Below are 18,089 nucleotides of genomic sequence, written 5' to 3' on the forward strand. Positions count from 1 at the left end.
TTTATTTTTTTAAAGTAACTTCCAGCACTGTATAATGACATATACACCGATCAGCCATACCATTATGACCACTGACAGGTGAAGTGAATAACACTGATAATCTCGTTATCATGGCACCTGTCAGTGGGTGGGATATATTAGGCAGCAAGTGAACATTTTGTCCTCAAAATTGATGTGTTAGAAGCAGGAAAAATGGGAAGTGTAAGGATCTGAGCGACTTTGACAAGGGCCACATTGTGATGGTAGATGACTGGGTCAGAGCATCTCCAAAACTGCAGCTCTTGTGGGGTGTTCCCGGTCTGCAGTGGTCAATACCTATCAAAAGTGGCCCAAGGAAGGAAAAGCGGTGAACCGGCGACAGGGTCATGGGCGGCCAAGGCTCATTGATGCACGTGAGGAGCGAAGGCTGGCCCGTGTGGTCCGATCCAACAGACAAGCTACTGTAGCTCAAATTGCTGAAAAAGTTAATGCTGGTTCTGATAGAAAGGTGTCAGAACACACAGTGCATCGCAGTTTGTTGCGTATGGGGCTGCGTAGCTGCAGACCAGTCATGGTGCCCATGCTGACCCCTGTCCACTGCCCAAAGCACCTACAATGGGCATGTGAGCATTAGAACTGGACCACGGAGCAATGGAAGAAGGTGGCCTGGTCTGATGAATCACGAGTTCAAGGTGTTGACTTGGCCTCCAAATTCCTCAGATCTCAATCCAATTGAGCATCTGTGGGATGTGCTGGACAAACAAGTCCGATCCATGGAGGCCCCACCTCGCAACTTACAGGACTTAAAGGATCTGCTGCTAACATCTTGGTGCCAGATACCACAGCACACCTTCAGAGGTCTAGTGGAGTCCAGGCCTCGACGGGTCAGGGCTTTTTTGGCGGCAAAAGGGGGACCTACACAATATTAGACAGGTGGTCATAATGTTATGGCTGATCGGTGTATAATTATGTTTTTTTGGCAACCAACATAACAGAGTTTTTCAAGATAGGGTTAAATTCTTCAGTTCCCTTTTTTCTAAACTCTTTAAAAAACTGCTTCTTGAATCTTTAGGATAGCGAATGAAAAATGTCTAGTCATTAAAAATGTGGTCAAATGCATTTGTCTAACAGTGTTTCCACTGGATTATTTAAATTGCTTCCCAGTTACAGGAAGGTCATTTTCTACCTGTCTTTAAAAAGGCTAATATATTAATTACCGAAGTCATTTAATTGAATGTATTTATTTAAACAATTTCCTTTTAATATGTCGATATTTATATTTATAAGAATTTTTGTCATACACATATGTTACTTTTGCCAATTATAGCACCAGGCCAAGGTGATAAACAGATTTGCAAGAAGTATAATTAACTGTAATTCACCTTATCATAGCATTTCCTATTTGACTTTTTAAACCAATAAATACTTGTTTTCTATCAAGTTTGTTTACAGATTCCAAGTGATTCCAACAAACATGTCTCTTTATCCAAATATAAAAACAATAAATCTGTTGTCTGCTGTAATTTATTTTACATAAGTGTTGGGTACTTGAAGTATGTGTTAAATATTACTACCTGAAGGTACGTTATAGATGAATGCTTAGGGCTGGTGTATGATATCCTGGTTTGTAGACAGGCATGTGTGGATGTGGCCTTACACCTTTTGCAGACTCCTGTAGCACTGTTAGGGGGAGCCAGCAAAGTTCAAAGATCACATTCTCACTCAATATCTGATAATAAAATAATTAGCATGATCTGTATGGTGTTAGATGACATGATTAAAATCAATAATAAATCAGCACATCACCATCTTTCATTGTGTTTCCCATAGGCTAAAAATACTAGCAGGTTACTTTATTAGTAAAAACATATTTTTCAAATTCAAGTGATAAAAGAAACTTGAAAAAAGTCAAGCTTTTGGCGTTTTCGCCCTTTTCCATTCTTGAAAAAGTTGAAACGCTGAAACTTTTTTTGAGTTTCTTTTTGTTAGATTACATGATTAAAAATACAAATGTGAAAAAAGAAACAGAAAAAGATGAAGATGAAGAAGTAGTAAGAAATAAATATAAGATCCTATCTCACATCTAGTGCTGTATGCAGCTCAGTGTTTTTGGCTAGAATGCATTCTGCACTGAAACCTAGAATTCATAATTTAAACAGTTTATCACAATAAATTTACACTAATCCAAATAACCCAAATACTACAATTTTTGATTACAAATTGTGTAGGGTTATGACCCCCCTGTGGCTTACAATTGTACAAGGGTCTTCCGGGGCTACAAAATTAATGGTGTGAAGTTTCTTTTTTTATGAGGTATGTTGCCTAAAGGGACTGAATATTATTGTGAGAAACTATAAACAGAGTTTAGTTTTCAGCCCCAAACTGAAGAGATCTTTCCTAACTTCTGCCTTCAAAAGTAAACTTGAGCATCTAAATTAAACAAAGATTATAAATATTCACCAGCTGTTCACTTGTATTTTAAATGATCTTGCTTAACAAATCTTTTGAAGAGTTGCACTTGTGACTAGAGACAGTTTTGGACCTAAAAAAAAAGAAAGAAAGCAAGATGCTGCAAAACAACATATGATTCTGATGACATTAAATCTAATTGGTTAAGTGCCATGTGATTGTATTCAGTTTGTCGAGGTCACATGGTAGATCAGACCATTCTAGTTAGGAGAAGACCATCTGTGCATTACATATTTAGTGTAACAATTTCTAAATGCTAATAAACATTTAAAAAGGTGAATGTTAATCATCTGCATTTAATATGAATGTTACTGCTGACAGGCTGTTGGGCATTGATGTCCCAATCTCAAGGAAAGTACTGTGAACATATACAAAAATGGCAATGGTTTACATTTCATGAGACTGTTTACTCATTATTTTATTTCCTAATGTGCAGTTAGGGAAAGGAAGACTGTATAAAAGGTAAGAGTGTAGGAAAATGTTCTCTATGGTTGTAAGTTTCAACATTAAATTGCAGCTATGCTTTTTTCAACATTTTTGTCATCGTACTGTAGATTTCCCCCTTTAAATGTTTGTTTCTTGATTGTATGAAAATAACAAACATAATAAGTGACTCAGAAGAAAAACTTGCAGCAACATCAAACTGTCTTTCTCATTTTCCATTAAAACATTTTTTTTTTTAACAGACTGCATGGCTGCTCTTCTAGACTTTCTGTTGTTCCACAAGATTAATGACAGGAAACTGAAGGTTTGGTGTATCCCCATTCCTTTACTTGGACTCCCACTGGACAGAGTGAGAGCAGGGCTTCATTGGGATGAAGTGGGTGCGCGTAAAATTATATAAGGAAGAGTTGTCTAAGGCTGTCATCTGACATCATCAGGAAGAAATGCTTTACTGTATCTCCCAAATGTATGTCTCAAATTGAAGAAGAATGCACCAAGCAGTACAGGTGGGGGGTTAAATGTTTATGTAATTTGTGAGGATAGTTAGGTTGGGTAAAAAGTTTTTGTCTTAAAATGTTATGTATTCCTATTTGGAATTGTGTGCATAGTGTAGAGGAAGATAGATCTCTGTGGTTTATTAATTCAGGTTTATTTTATCTTACACTGGTAGCCATAAATGGATTATTTATTAAACAAGATTGGCAACTACTTGCCTAATCATGATAATTGTCTTTTAACCTTTCAAATATTACATGAATGGTCTTCCAATTAATAAAATACTAATCAGTTTCTGATACCGGATACATTTAAATATATACTCTTTACATTGACTGAAGCACCTGTGTTGGTTTAAGTTGCCAGAATGAAGGCTTTACCTAGTGTGGTATTTGAATATGCCAGGGATTATACTGGTATACTGCCAAGTTGTTCATTCAACGGGATTTAGGAAAATAGGTGATAACAGCACAAGCAATTGGGACAATCCTACCCAATTCAGAAGAGTGTGGAAGTATGCTCTGCTACAAGTTAGGATGTGTAGTTTAATTAATTAAATTAATTATAATTATCATTCTAAAGTGACTTTGAGTCAATGGTTTACGTTATAGAAATAAAGATTCCATCTAAGCAATGCTGTCATTTGATTTCCAAAATTGAGAAAAGGAAATAGTCTTTAAAAAAATCTAAATATGAAAGTAAATCAAATAAATTAAAATATCTCTTTTAAATAATATTTTATGAATAGCATGAAATGGTAAATCTGTTCAAACTTCACAATTTACTCATGTACTCTAGACCACTAACTCTGGAATGGATGCACACAATGTTTGTCACATGGTAGTCAAGAATTAAATAATGCCTTATGCACTGCACTTTTTTACTGCACCTTGTAGTAGATTGGCTGATGTTGGAAAATTACTTGCTTTTAACCAAATCAGATTAGTTATAAAATCATTGTTTGTCTCTACTATATTAAAATCAGTATTATAATCTATATTATAGATTTGTAGAAATTCATATCAGGTTTATAAAATCATACTTTTGCAGCATGGTTGCCTAAAACATTTCAATACACATATAGCATGTGGTCTTATAATCATACAAAATATACATTGACATTTCCATTTATACAGGATGTGCACGTGTCATAGTTTCCCCAGTATTTGAAAGCATTATATAAAACACAGCAATATATAAAATAAATCCATCTGTTTTGTTATGATTGAAGGGTTCCTGGAATATGCTGTTTATTAAACAATTGTGTGTTGTTATCATTGCTGGGCATTTTGTCATCTTTTGTTGTAAGCATGTGGTTTTGGAACTTGTGAGAACGCAAACAGCATTGCAATTGTTAAAAGTTTGCTGTATATCTTATATACAATGGTCTTAAATAAAATTAGCATTTATTAACCAGATAAGAGAAAAAGAGCTCAATCATTTGGCTAGTCTGGCTGTACAGTGTGAAGTGTGAATCATGTTGGAACAATTCATTGTTTAAGTGCTTAGTGCTAAAATATAATATGCAAAATGAAATAACATTATTGTGGGAATGTTTATTTCCATGTAGTTGTCTTTATCAAAATCATTTGTTTATGTTTTTATGTCCAGTTTTTAATTCAGTATAAATCCATTAGCTTATGTTAGGGGATAAAAAGTTTTATGAAAAGTACAACCAATTAATCATGTATTTATTTAATTTATTTACAGAAGGCTTCAAAAATAACTGATACAAGATTCAATTAAAAGTACTTTAACTGTAAAACACACACACACACATACGCATACATACATATGAAATACATACTAGAGTGTGAGAGAGATAAAACGAGTAATGATTTACAAGATGAATATCAGTATTGATATTCAGCAATTGATCATTGATACTCATGCAACTCCAAGCATTACAGCAGGTTAAGGAATAACAAAGAGCAGATGTTAAGATTTGACTAAGACGAGGCAAGGTCCTTTCAAAAAGACTGCTTTACATAGAGATACTGCAATATAATGACACATGCATCACCAGGTTATGAGAATATCAGAGGGAAAACATGATAAAGTTAGAAATTACCCTTCTTGTGATATATTGATAAATCATAAATTGATTATTAGACATGCCAAACTAGTATGGGCCTTACAGTATGTATTACATTATTTGGTTTGTGACAGTTGACATAGATGACTAATAATAATAATAATAATAATAATAATAATAATAATAATAAGTCACAATGAGAAGTGTAAATGACATACGATGGAATAATAGAAAACAACTCAACATAGAAAGACCCAATGTCCCTTTCATTAGACAAAAAAATGTTATGAATGATAAGAAAGTCTATGGTCTTCACTATGTCCACTGATCAGGAAACCAACTTTCTCAGACCTGCTTTACTGATACAGTGTCTGACTGACTGACTGATAAAACAATACAAAATAAAAAGCCATTAGATAGAGCCCAGAGCAATAGCAATTATCATAAAGCTGCAGTAAAGCATCAAGCTGTGTTTTACGCTATTATCAGCCATCAGCCATAGTTGGTAGAACTTCAGGCCTATTCCAAATCTTCCCCTTCTATCAAGGATCACACAGAAAGTGATATCAGTCCAGCTGCATTAGTTTCTCACTGTAAACAATATCTATGAAAAAGGTCAATCCAGCTTCTGTCCTGTCCATAGTACTGAAACTAAAGCTGTAAATGACGTGCTTTTGGCCTCTTACACAGGTCAGGGCTCTGTTCGAGTTCTGCTAGGTTTCAGCAGCCTTTGACACCACCCACTGATCATCTGATCTTGCGAGACCATCTGGAATCCTTAATAGGTTTATCTGGACATTGACCAGCAAGGTCTAAATCATACCTCACAAAAAGTTTTTGTACATATAAACAAGGACTCTTCCTATACATCGAATGGAGATTGTGGAGTGCTCCATGGCTCTGCCCTGGGACCTATACTCTTCATTCTTCATGCAGTACTTACACACCAGCATGACCACTACAGTGTCAAATTCCTAACAATTCCTAAAAAACAAAGAAGTATGTAGTCTGTTTAACTATGTGGCCCATAAACTGTGGAACAACCTGCCACTCTATGTAAAGGCGGTCCCATCCGTTTCTGCCTCTGTATCCAGGCTGATACACTTCTTTAATCTTTATTACTCATGACTAATTATGCATAGCATGGGCATTCAAGCAATGCCACTGATGCTTCGGGCTGCCATGTGAGCAGGCAAAAAAGAAAAAGAAATTACATATTTTATTCCTTCCCCATCTCCCCCATGCCCTTTCTCAATGTGGTACCTCTGAATGGCACTGAGCTACACCCGACACCTGACCAAGACCCCAGAGTCCTATTAGGTATCTGAAGCACATCCCCCAACAAACTTGGGCTCCTGGATGATGTTCTCCATGCATTACTTGGAACATACTGCTGAACCATGAGTCCACAGACTCCTTTCTGTTCGTTGACTGAGCAAACCTGATCTGCTTTAACCACCAGAAAACTCTCTCATCCTCATGACTACTCTTACCATAACTGGGTGCCTGGAGGGGACCATCAAGACCATCAAGGCTCGGAGCCCAGAGATTTATTTTTCTCCTTTGACATTTTTAGTTTTTCATGCCTGATGATTGTATTAACTATTATGGTCAAAGCGACATATTGTAATTGTTCTTGTTGTTTTAAATCTGTGAAAGTGCTCTGTGATAACTTTTTTGAAGGGTGCTCTACCAAATAAAAACAGATGATTGATTACAGAGAAAAAACCTAATGGGAAAGTGAATGTTTAATACATAGCGCTAATGTTTCTTATATGCATGCTGTGGTGGATTTAATAATTAATAGTACCTTACTGCTGTGTATAAAGTTGTTTAGAGTAACTCTGTATATTCTAATTATAAGAGAAAGATATAACATTAGTTCAAAAGCTAATTAAAAAGATTAACATTTAAAGTAGTTCTAGACCCAGAACTATGGATTAATATGAATAAGTTATCTACATACACACATCATTCACATTGCATGTTTGTATATTTCTTTATATTTTTCTTCCTTTCTTTATCTGTATTTATTTACTTATTTACTGTACTGGAACTACTTTTATGTAGAAAAAAACATGTTCTGTTTAAATTGTTTGACCCTGTAACAAGCTCTATGAAAGATATTATCTAGTCATCTGAACAGATTGGTGCAATGAACAAATATATTTTCCAGTCACTTTAGTAAACATCTCAGTTCTATAAACGGAGAGCATCCCTTTAGGCAGTAGAAGTAATTGAGAGCAAACAATCATCTCATTATATACAGGTCAGCTCTGTGAAGGACTCGTGGGATCACGCACTGGGGAGGACAATCAGGGCTCTGAAGAGACACTTAATTTTATTTGTTCCACTTGATAGTCATAGTGGAATCATGCTGTCCATTCACTGTTCAGTCAGCAGGTTTTAAAGAATGTGTATTCCACTCAAGACCATTGGAATACTCCCATTACATTAAAAGTCAGGATGAATATGTAAATTCAGTCCTTTCGGTAGTTCTCTCCTGGGGAGAACAGGCAAAACAATCTTAATGTAAATCCAAGCACAGGAAGTTCTTAGCATTTAACTTAAGCAATGGGAATACAATCTTTTCCAATTAAAAAAATAATAAAATCAAATGCAAATCAATCACATTCCTTTGGAGTAATTTTCCCATAACAAGTGTTTTCAAGCTAATGTAATGTTGACAGTTTATGGGGTTAGAGGTGACCCATTCGTTTTCTACAAAAGCATTCGTTTATGCTCCAGGTGCCACAAGTACTGAATTCTCTGTATGTACTGTATTTAGAAATAATGCTAAAAATCACATGCTAAGGCTGATTTGATTTCCCTTCATTTCTCTTGCAATGCTGGTATTAATGGTATTTAAACTCTCTTTAGATCACATTATAAACTTGAATGTGAATATATATGTTTACATATATTATTTAAAACAAGAAAGAACACTTTACATTTAAAGATAGATGTACAGTGAGGGAAAAAAGTATTTGATCCCCTGCTGATTTTGTACGATTTCCCACTGACAAAGAAATGATCAGTCTATAATTTTAATGGTAGGTGTATTTTAACAGTGAGAGACAGAATAACAACAAAAAAATCCAGAAAAACGCATTTCAAAAAAGTTATAAATTGATTTGCATGTTAATGAGGGAAATAAGTATTTGATCCCCTATCAATCAGCAAGATTTCTGGCTCCCAGGTGTCTTTTATACAGGTAACGAGCTGAGATTAGGAGCACTCTCTTAAAGGGAGTGCTCCTAATCTCAGCTCATTACCTGTATAAAAGACACCTGTCCACAGAAGCAATCAATCAATCAGATTCCAAACTCTCCACCATGGCCAAGACCAAAGAGCTGTCCAAGGATGTCAGGGACAAGATTGTAGACCTACACAAGGCTGGAATGGGCTACAAGACCATCGCCAAGCAGCTTGGTGAGAAGGTGACAACAGTTGGTGCGATTATTCGCAAATGGAAGAAACACAAATAACTGTCAGTCTCCCTCGGTCTGGGGCTCCATGCAAGATCTCACCTCGTGTAGTTTCAATGATCATGAGAACGGTGAGGAATCAGCCCAGAACTACACGGGAGGATCTTGTTAATGATTTCAAGGCAGCTGAAAACAATAGGTAACACACTACGCTGTGAAGGACTGAAATCCTGCAGCGCCCGCAAGGTCCCCCTGCTCAAGAAAGCACATGTACAGGCCCGTCTGAAGTTTGCCAATGAACATCTGAATGATTCAGAGGAGAACTGGGTGAAAGTGTTGTGGTCAGATGAGACCAAAATCAAGCTCTTTGGCATCAACTCAACTCGCCGTGTTTGGAGGAGGAGGAATGACCCCAAGAACACCATCCCCACCGTCAAACATGGAGGTGGAAACATTATGCTTTGGGGGTGTTTTTCTGCTAAGGGGACAGGACAACTGCACTGCATCAAAGGGACGATGGACGGGGCCATGTACCGTCAAATCTTGGGTGAGAACCTCCTTCCCTCAGCCAGGGCATTGAAAATGGGTCGTGGGTGGGTATTCCAGCATGACAATGAGCCAAAACACACAGCCAAGGCAACAAAGGAGTGGCTCAAGAAGAAGCACATTAAGGTCCTGGAGTGGCCTAGCCAGTCTCCAGACCTTAATCCCATTGAAAATCTGTGGAGGGAGCTGAAGGTTCGAGTTGCCAAACGTCAGCCTCGAAACCTTAATGAGAGGATCTGCAAAGAGGAGTGGGACAAAATCCCTCCTGAGATGTGTGCAAACCTGGTGGCCAACTACAAGAAACGTCTGACCTCTGTGATTGCCAACAAGGGTTTTGCCACCAAGTACTAAGTCGAAGGGGTCAAATACTTATTTCCCTCATTAACATGCAAATCAATTTAAAACTTTTTTGAAATGCGTTTTTCTGGATTTGTTTGTTGTTATTCTGTCTCTCACTGTTAAAATACACCTACCATTAAAATTATAGACTGATCATTTTTTTGTCAGTGGGCAAACGTACAAAATCAGCAGGGGATCAAATACTTTTTTCCCTCACTGTACATCACTTAAGTAATGAAATATTTCGGGACTTTAAAATGTCTTTCAGGGAAACAATACATGATACTGTCATGTTGCTTATTAAACTGTGTAAGGTATAATATACTACTCCAAAAGGTATTTCCCATTAAATGTTTTTCCTGGTTAATGGGTTAGAAAAAATGCAACGAAACTGATGCCCAAAGTTAAAAAAGAAATGTATGAACTGAGCTTCCTGCTATTTGTTGGGTTGAAAGGTATAATCATTACAACAGTGTGCCCCCAAAACTACAGTATTAATATTTTCATCACATTTTTTCATTACCGGCTTTCCAAAAGTCACTTAAATATTTAAATCATAAGTTATACATGTCAACTATATTAAATCATTTTATTGGAAACACCTGTTTATTGCACTCTTGCACAAATTCGACACCCCTTGCATCCCCAGGCTCTCAGCAAAAAGAGGTCCAGTAAACCACCTGGTGAAATGAGACTGGGTGATCATGACTCATTCTCTTGGGAATCCACCCACAGTCTCTAGGAAAATCCAGCATGTATCCTACTGTACACAAAGGGGAAAAACAATAATGGTGACTTTCTAATTCCAACCTTACTCTCAGCTGTATTTAAAAAAAAAAAAAAAACTTTTGATCTCCCTGGGAGAGAATGTGGGTGAGGTAGCTTTCATGCTAGTCTGTAATTGTCTTCTGTGATTTGAAGGGGCATGTATATCTTTGCATTGTGAACATTTACATTTGTGTTCTGAAGTAATCATTGTATAATGTATTGCATGCATATATGTATATATCATCATCAGCCCATATCGATCCACTGCTGGCAATGAAGACCTGCCTAAGATGATTCCACTTGCTTCTATCTATAGCTTCTCTTTTCCGTGTCATTATTTAATCTTCCCAGCTTTCATGTGGTCTTCTTCTAGGTCTTTTTTAATTTCTTGGGATCATTTTAATATCTTCCTTTGTCCATCTTTGATCTGTTCTTCTTGCAATGTGTCTGACACATTGCCATTTGAACACGTTCAGTCTTTCAATTATGTAATTTATTTTGGTTGGTTCTCTGATCCACTCATTTTTCTATTTCTTCTTGTTATTCCAAGCATACCTCTTTCTCTGCATTGTTGTGTTGTCAGAAGTTTCTGTAACATTTTTCTATTAAGTGACCAGGTTTCACAACCATAAGTGATCCTTGGTAGTATGCATTGATTACATACCTTTCTCTCCAGACAAATGGGTAGATTTCCTTCCCACAGTGTGTTGTTTCTTCCATATGTACTCCAGCCCATTTTCACACTTCATTTAATTTCTTCCATAATATCTACGTCTGCCCTGATTTCTTGTCCAAGGTAGACATACCTTTTGAATTCCTCAATTATCTGGTGATCTACTTCAATTTTCTAAACCTTAACAATGCTTTTAAACATTATTTTGCTTTTACTCAGGTTCATTTTAAGTTCAGTTTTCTTAGTTGCATCTGAAATTGAAGCTACAGGTCTTCAGGTGTTTTTGCAAATATGATGATGCTGGAAACTCATAAGATGTTCAAGGTCCGTTTATCTTGATTCCTTTGTTTTCCCAGTCTTGAACACTTATTTAAAAGTTACCATGAATAGTTTTGTAGAGAGTGCGTCTCCTTGATGTTCTCGTTTGCAAATCTTGTCAGTGTCTCGCTTGAGTTAGATTATGTTTCCTCGCTCTCTCTCCCTCTCTTTTTCATTCTCTCTCTCTCTCTCTCTCTCTCTCTCTATATATATATATATATATATATATATATATATGTGCTTGTACTTAGTTGTTTTAGAAAAGATTACAGTGTTGTTAATATTTTGCTGACTTCATCAGTTGAAAAAACAAAAAACAAATACAGGCTGAAGTAGGAGTTAACCATAAATATAGAGATTCACCTTTGACTTGGGATACGTAAAAGCACTCTAATAGCTAGTAGTCAGAATTCTTTACCTTAATTGATTCAAATGTAAAATTATTAACCTAGGCTCAGTGAGATTAGTTGTTGTGATTGAAAGAATTCCTGGGACACTGCAGAAGTGGAGATAACACCAAAAGCTTATATGATTTACAACAGATTTTCAGCAGCATGTGTTTAATACACCTGCTTATTGTATGATTGTATGATTTTTTTTATGGAACAAATAATTGTAATTACAAATAGTAATAAATAAATGATATAATAACTTAGGTAGTATACTCTGGATTTTAACTGGGCATGTTGAGTGTCTACATACCTGGTATTTTTCTTTATCAAATCTTTTACAAAGAGAAATATTATCTTTTAATGATAGCAACATGTTTGTGTAATAAACAGAAGTTCTGGTTAACGTGAACAGTTAGCATTCCACACCAAACCAGTGTTGTCTTCATAACAATTTATAAATGACACCTTCCAACAAGGAAACAACTTACTCAGTAATAAAATGTATCCAAGCAATAAGTATAATAATGAGATTAACAGGTTGTATACCATACATATACTGGCATAGAGTGTGTGTGTGTGTGAGGGAGGGAGGGAGGGAGGGAGACATTAACAGGCTGATTTAATGAACTTCTCCCTTAAAATAAAGCATGACTTAAACACATTAGCTGATGAATAAAGCAATTGTAGTCATGAGTTCATTATTTTGAGTTTATAACATTGATCATAATGCTGCATTGTAAATTGCCTTTGTATATGCTAGTTAGGCGATTTTCCAGTTCTATGTGGATTCAGATGTTTGATTTAACTGTCAATGCTGTAGTTTAAAGACCATAATTTCCCCTCTCAAAATTATTGAAATTATTTTAGCAAAAGCACAATCTTTAAAATTGTGATTTGTATGCATCAAGATATTCCATCTAAGGAACAAAATAATACATTTAGAATGGCCTTGATAATATGTAATCCACAGACCTACAGTAAATTGAAAGCATAGTAATTAATTGTCAGATATAATTTATTACAAAATTACAATGCAGCTCCATCCCATTTGTGAGGGGGTAGATTGTCAGGAAGACAATTTCAATTAAATAAAGAATCAGATCAGAGTATGATGTGTGTATGCATTGTTTTAAATCGGTCCCCTTACACAAAATGCTCTGTGGAATGTATAACTAGTTGCTTACTGCACACACTTACAGAAACAACAGCTTTTCACAGGTGTCTGTCTGTAGGTTGTGATTAGCTTTTACTCTTTAAAGTAACACCTACAACAGCAAATGAAAGACCTGGGAGATTTGAGGCCTTCAAAGAGAATAACGTGTGACTGCAGATCAATATTGTATCCATGTGTTACATTTCGAGTTTGTTTGATGTCTGGACAGGTTCACAAGCAGCAGGTTCTGCCCTAAAAGTCCCCACTGATCTGCTGAGATGGAGACCTTTTTGAAAGCATCCAAAGATTTTGTTTTAGATGAACAACAGACACACTCGTTTGTAGGAATGTAGAAAATACGACAGATTTTGGTAGACAATGTAATGTAAGCCAAGCTTTTTGTGAATAAACCACCTGTATCTTCTGGAAGATAAAGTCAAATAAATTTGGTCCATAAATCACTCGAATTCCAATGCACTATATATAGGCTAAAGCAAATGACAGGTGGTCACATGTGATATGAACTTTTCACTCTTAAATTTCAATATAGTAGCTTACAGTATGGGAAGCAAATGCCATAATGAAATAATAATAATACTCCACAGTATGTTCCATGAATAATACATATATACTGAAACATGTTAACATGTAAACATTCTAGAAGTAGTGATTGTGTTTCTGCTGTTATAAAGTAATTAAAATATCTAGACCTAGAATGTCAAATGCCTTTCATGATGTAAAAATAAGTAAATACAACCCTGTTTCTCTCCATTAATTACAGTGCTGCTGTGATTATTACATTGCATTATTATTATTTTACAGAAGTTCAAAATCATATTATGTGAGATCTATACTTATAGTGATAGTCACGTGGCATAAAGCTATTATCCACCCTAACCTGTATAAACTTTTAATGCATATAATTCTTATCAAGTTAATGTGCATATTGAAATTTGAAATAACTATAATTAAAATTGCTTTGGTTTAGTCTCCACCAGTAAATGATCATGAAACATAAGGAAAGCAAGTATATGCAACTCTTGATTTACAAATTCAATAGTAGTCTTTATTTGAAGACTATGCATGTTCTAGAATTAAACATTAAATAGACACTTTTTATGTTGAATATGAGAATTGTGTTATGTTGCATTTAGACATTTGTTTGGGACAGAGTAATATGACTACTATGGTTTGTTCTTTTTTTGGTAACCTTACTCTTGGCTAAGGATTATTTCAGTGTATGCATTTCTTGAGAAGCACTGTTGGAATTTTGCAGACTGTGAATTACTCATGTATTCTCGAGTTGCATAGCATTTGCATAACACTTTCAAAACCTATATAAATGTAAATGTCGAAACTCCAGTCCATTATATTGCTCATTTGTAAAAGAATGCACAGGTACTTACTGTTACACTAGTCAAGCAATGCTAATTAACAAGATCCAATTTCACAGTAATGAGTAAATCACCTCAAAAGATACCACTACTTTAGTAGGTAATCACAATTAAATCCACACTCTGTATAAAATTCCTGCATTTGTTTTATTTAAAAAGTGTGTAGAAAAAAACACAGCTAACAGCATTCATTCATCTTCTCTCTTCACACAATACAATCATCATCTCACTCATACATAATACATTCAAATATATAAAAATATAAATGCAAAATTAACTTTTTTGAAAGAAAACATCAAACAAAACAAAATACAAATGCCAAAACCAAGCAAGGCACTTGATGGAGTATTGCTTTTTTTGAGTGCTGTAAAACAGTTATTGCATTATTCATTGTGCAACAAAAGTTAAAATACTTTCCATTAAAAAAAGAAAACATGTTGTACTTGTTCCCCTATACAGCAAAGGCTTGACAAGTTCCATCAACATTTTTTTGAAGCACCTGGAATGTTTGTGTGTGCAATGCTTTAAAAGGTGCAAATGGAGGAAAAAGTATAAAAAACAGATGTCTTATCATCCCTGTTAAAAATCCTATGATTGATGTTGGTCAGAACAAAAAGCATACCCAAGGTACAGTTTCAGTACAATGAATTAGGCACTTTGTGAAAAAGGAAAACACTTATTCTTTGGGAAAAAGTACAATAAAAAATACTGTTCTGAAATGAAATGTATGTAACAAAGCTGATAGGCTCAGTTTGATGTTGAAATGAAATGAATGGATTTTGTTTTTAAGCCATTAAGTCTTTATAAAAATGTCCTTATTTCCTCCATTGGAGTAGTACAAAGTCTTTGTTGGTATCCTAACTCAGTGTGCTACACAACAACCAGATTCCTCATGCTTGTGTAGAAGAGACATTCTGGAGAAAGTTTTGGAACAGTTTTTGCATTGGTATTTTTTCACATCGGAATGGGTTTGTAGGTGAGCCCTGAGATTTGATCGGTCTGCAAAAGCTCGGCTGCAATGTGGACATGAAAAGGGCTTCTCTCCTGCAAAATAACATTAAGAAGATTAATATCTTGACCTTTGTTTTTACAGATAAGTAAACTTCCCTTTGTATAGCAATCAAACAGCATCAAACCTGTCATAATTAATAATATATACGTTTCATTGATACATGGTTCTAATTAAATGTATATGAAAACTGAAAGTACAATTATAAAGTAATATGACTAATTGAGCAACACAAATTAAATAAGCATGTATATTACAGGTGCAATAAAGGTGCCTGCAATGTCCAATTCCAAATAGAGCTTCCTTTTCAAAGCAATACAATGCATTTCTCTTTTCTGTATAAAACATATAAATTCGAAACATTGTCGTGTTTAAATATGATGTAATATAAGCAAACTTGTGGAGGCAGCTTAAAAACTAAACAAAAAAATAAGGGTCCTGTCCAACTATGTCACAAAACGGATTTAGCTGGGGGTGGGAGCGTATGCACACAACCACATAACCGTATATTAGATTTCATTAACCCTTTGGTCCCTGCATCAGCTAACAGGAAGTAGCATTGCAGTCCAATTTTGAAATATTTAGGGAGCCCAGCAGCCAAAGAAATGTTGACTTGACAAAACAAACAACAAATAAACATATTGGACATTTAAGAAAACCCAGTTTAAGCAATGCACAAATACCACCCCCCCCCCCTCCCCTCCTGTTCTGCAGCATCTAGCCCGTCATTACTTTCAATAGACTCTTACCGGTGTGCGTCCTGATGTGTCCCTGCAGTAACCAGGGTCTGGAAAAGGCTTTGCCACAGATCTTACAGACACAAGGCAAAGTGTGGGTCCTGATGTGCATCTTAAGGGCTCCGAGGCTCACGTACTCCTTCTCGCAATATTTACAACTGAAAGATTTCCTTGTCTGAGCATCACAGTGCAGCTGCTTGTGTTTCAGCAATCCGGAGTACGTGGAGTACGACTTGTTGCACAAACTGCACTGAAACTTTTCCGCCTCCACGCCGTGCGGGTCTGTGATCTTGCTGTGCATCCTCTCATCCTCGTCACTGATGGGGCTCTCGGACCCGCTGTGATCTTTGGAAGAAGTGTCAGAGGGGGGTGGTGGACTGACCCGTCCCAGGGACGAGGGGTATCCGGAGATGGGGGAGAGGTCGTTGGGCAGAGGGGTTAATGGCAGGCTGCTCGTAGTCCATACTGTAATGGGGTTGTAGGCTACTGAACTGAGGATCTCTGGCTGCGGGATGACAGGCACTGGGTAGCCCTTGTACAGAAAGGGTGAAATAAACACTGAAAAAGAAAGAAAAAAAGAAAAGAAAATTGTTAACATTGATGTAACTTAGATATACTAACTTTACTCTCAGCAGTTAAATACACGTTGCTACAAAAATGCAACTAGTTCAAATAAACTCTAGAAAAGAATGAAATTAAGTTACATAATGTTTCAAGCCAGACAGCATCAACATTTTTTAGCAAATACATTTTAGTAAATACAACCAGTTTCAATTAATGCACCAATCCAAGATCAGTTTTACCTGTAGGATTGTCCAGTTCACTATAATTTGGCTTCTTGGCGGAGTTAAAGTGTTTCTTAACCAGAAACGAACGTGGCATCTTGAAAAGAAATAAATAGCTCAGTGATCTTGAGATGTACAAAAAGAAAAAAAGTGTATAAATATAACGGTCCCAGCCCTTCTTGTGTAACAAATCACTGCAGCCTCACTCTTTCCTATTGCACAGTCCAGCGGCGGGTCATGGTGCAGCGCAGTGCTGTAGCGGCAGTACGACACATCCCACTCCACAGCAGTAAATAGTCCGTCAGGTGCAGGGGCGGGGCCAGCGCTGCGGCATCGGCCCCCTCCAGCCAATAAGAAAGGCAGCTCAGACCTGAGGGCCGGGCCGGGCCGGGGGGCGGGGCTAAGACCACCTTCTGGCGAGACAGGTGTTTGCGGAGAGTCTTCGCCGGAGAGCCGGGGGACGAGGGAGGAAGAGGAAGAGGGAGAGGGGCGCTGGGTGGCAGGGGTGTTGGGACATGTTGCGGGACAGTGCGCCATTCCTCTGTGCACATTCCAGCCTGAGCCCGGGAATGCTCAAGTGTAGCGAATGAGCCTTTCATTGCCCGCTTAAGAGGCACAGCCAGCACTGCATCGACAACCTGCCACCAGTGTCACTTTACACACTATCCATGCTGCCACGTATTTATAAGTGTAAGCGAATACATGTGGAGTGTATTAAAGTATACTTAAATTGCACTTCTATTTAAGAATTTGCACGAGTGCACAGATCACTTCATACATTCTGTGCACATTCATTATAATAATGCATTTTTCCATCAGTTCAACCTGTTGAAGAATAGGTCTTATACTATCATATTATTATTTATATACAAACTCCATTCACTCCAGTGCACTTTACACACTTAAAAGTTCAGTTCAGTACAGTTCAGAAGTATGCATAAGCCTCAGTTTATTTCTAGTCCTAATTGTACCTGGTCCTCGGTTATTTTAACCTCTTTTCGCCGACTGAACAGCATCCGATTAAACTGAAGGATTGAACAATTGTTTTCCGCTGCAACTGAATTAACAATGTAAATGAAGATACTTTGTAAAGCTCATTCTCAGTCATGCAATGGGCATTTTCAA

General features: G+C 36.6%; 1 protein-coding gene across 1 annotated transcript; it reads right to left on the reverse strand.

Moving 5' to 3' along the window:
• Positions 1-14,561: 14,561 nt before the first annotated feature.
• On the reverse strand, positions 14,562-17,242 carry snai2 (snail family zinc finger 2). The gene is made up of 3 exons (XM_066719650.1): positions 16,983-17,242; positions 16,192-16,737; positions 14,562-15,477 (listed from the first exon to the last, which is right to left on the reverse strand). The coding sequence occupies exons 1-3, from the start codon at positions 17,059-17,061 to the stop codon at positions 15,296-15,298; spliced, it is 807 nt and encodes a 268-aa protein (XP_066575747.1). The 5' UTR covers positions 17,062-17,242; the 3' UTR covers positions 14,562-15,295.
• Between the last annotated feature and the right edge of the window lie 847 nt (positions 17,243-18,089).

The sequence above is a fragment of the Amia ocellicauda genome, chromosome 2, assembly GCF_036373705.1.
Source record: "Amia ocellicauda isolate fAmiCal2 chromosome 2, fAmiCal2.hap1, whole genome shotgun sequence".
NCBI classification, from domain to species: Eukaryota; Metazoa; Chordata; class Actinopteri; order Amiiformes; family Amiidae; genus Amia; species Amia ocellicauda.

Bases quoted from the DNA above. Each gene is read 5' to 3' on its own strand.
- snai2 (XM_066719650.1), bottom strand. From the start codon at position 17,061: ATGCCACGTTCGTTTCTGGTTAAGAAACACTTTAACTCCGCCAAGAAG. The intron at 16,738-16,982 runs GTAAAACTGATC...TTTCTTTTTCAG, and splicing joins TGAACTGGACAATCCTACAG to TGTTTATTTCACCCTTTCTG. The intron at 15,478-16,191 runs GTAAGAGTCTAT...GTTATTTTGCAG, and splicing joins ACACATCAGGACGCACACCG to GAGAGAAGCCCTTTTCATGT.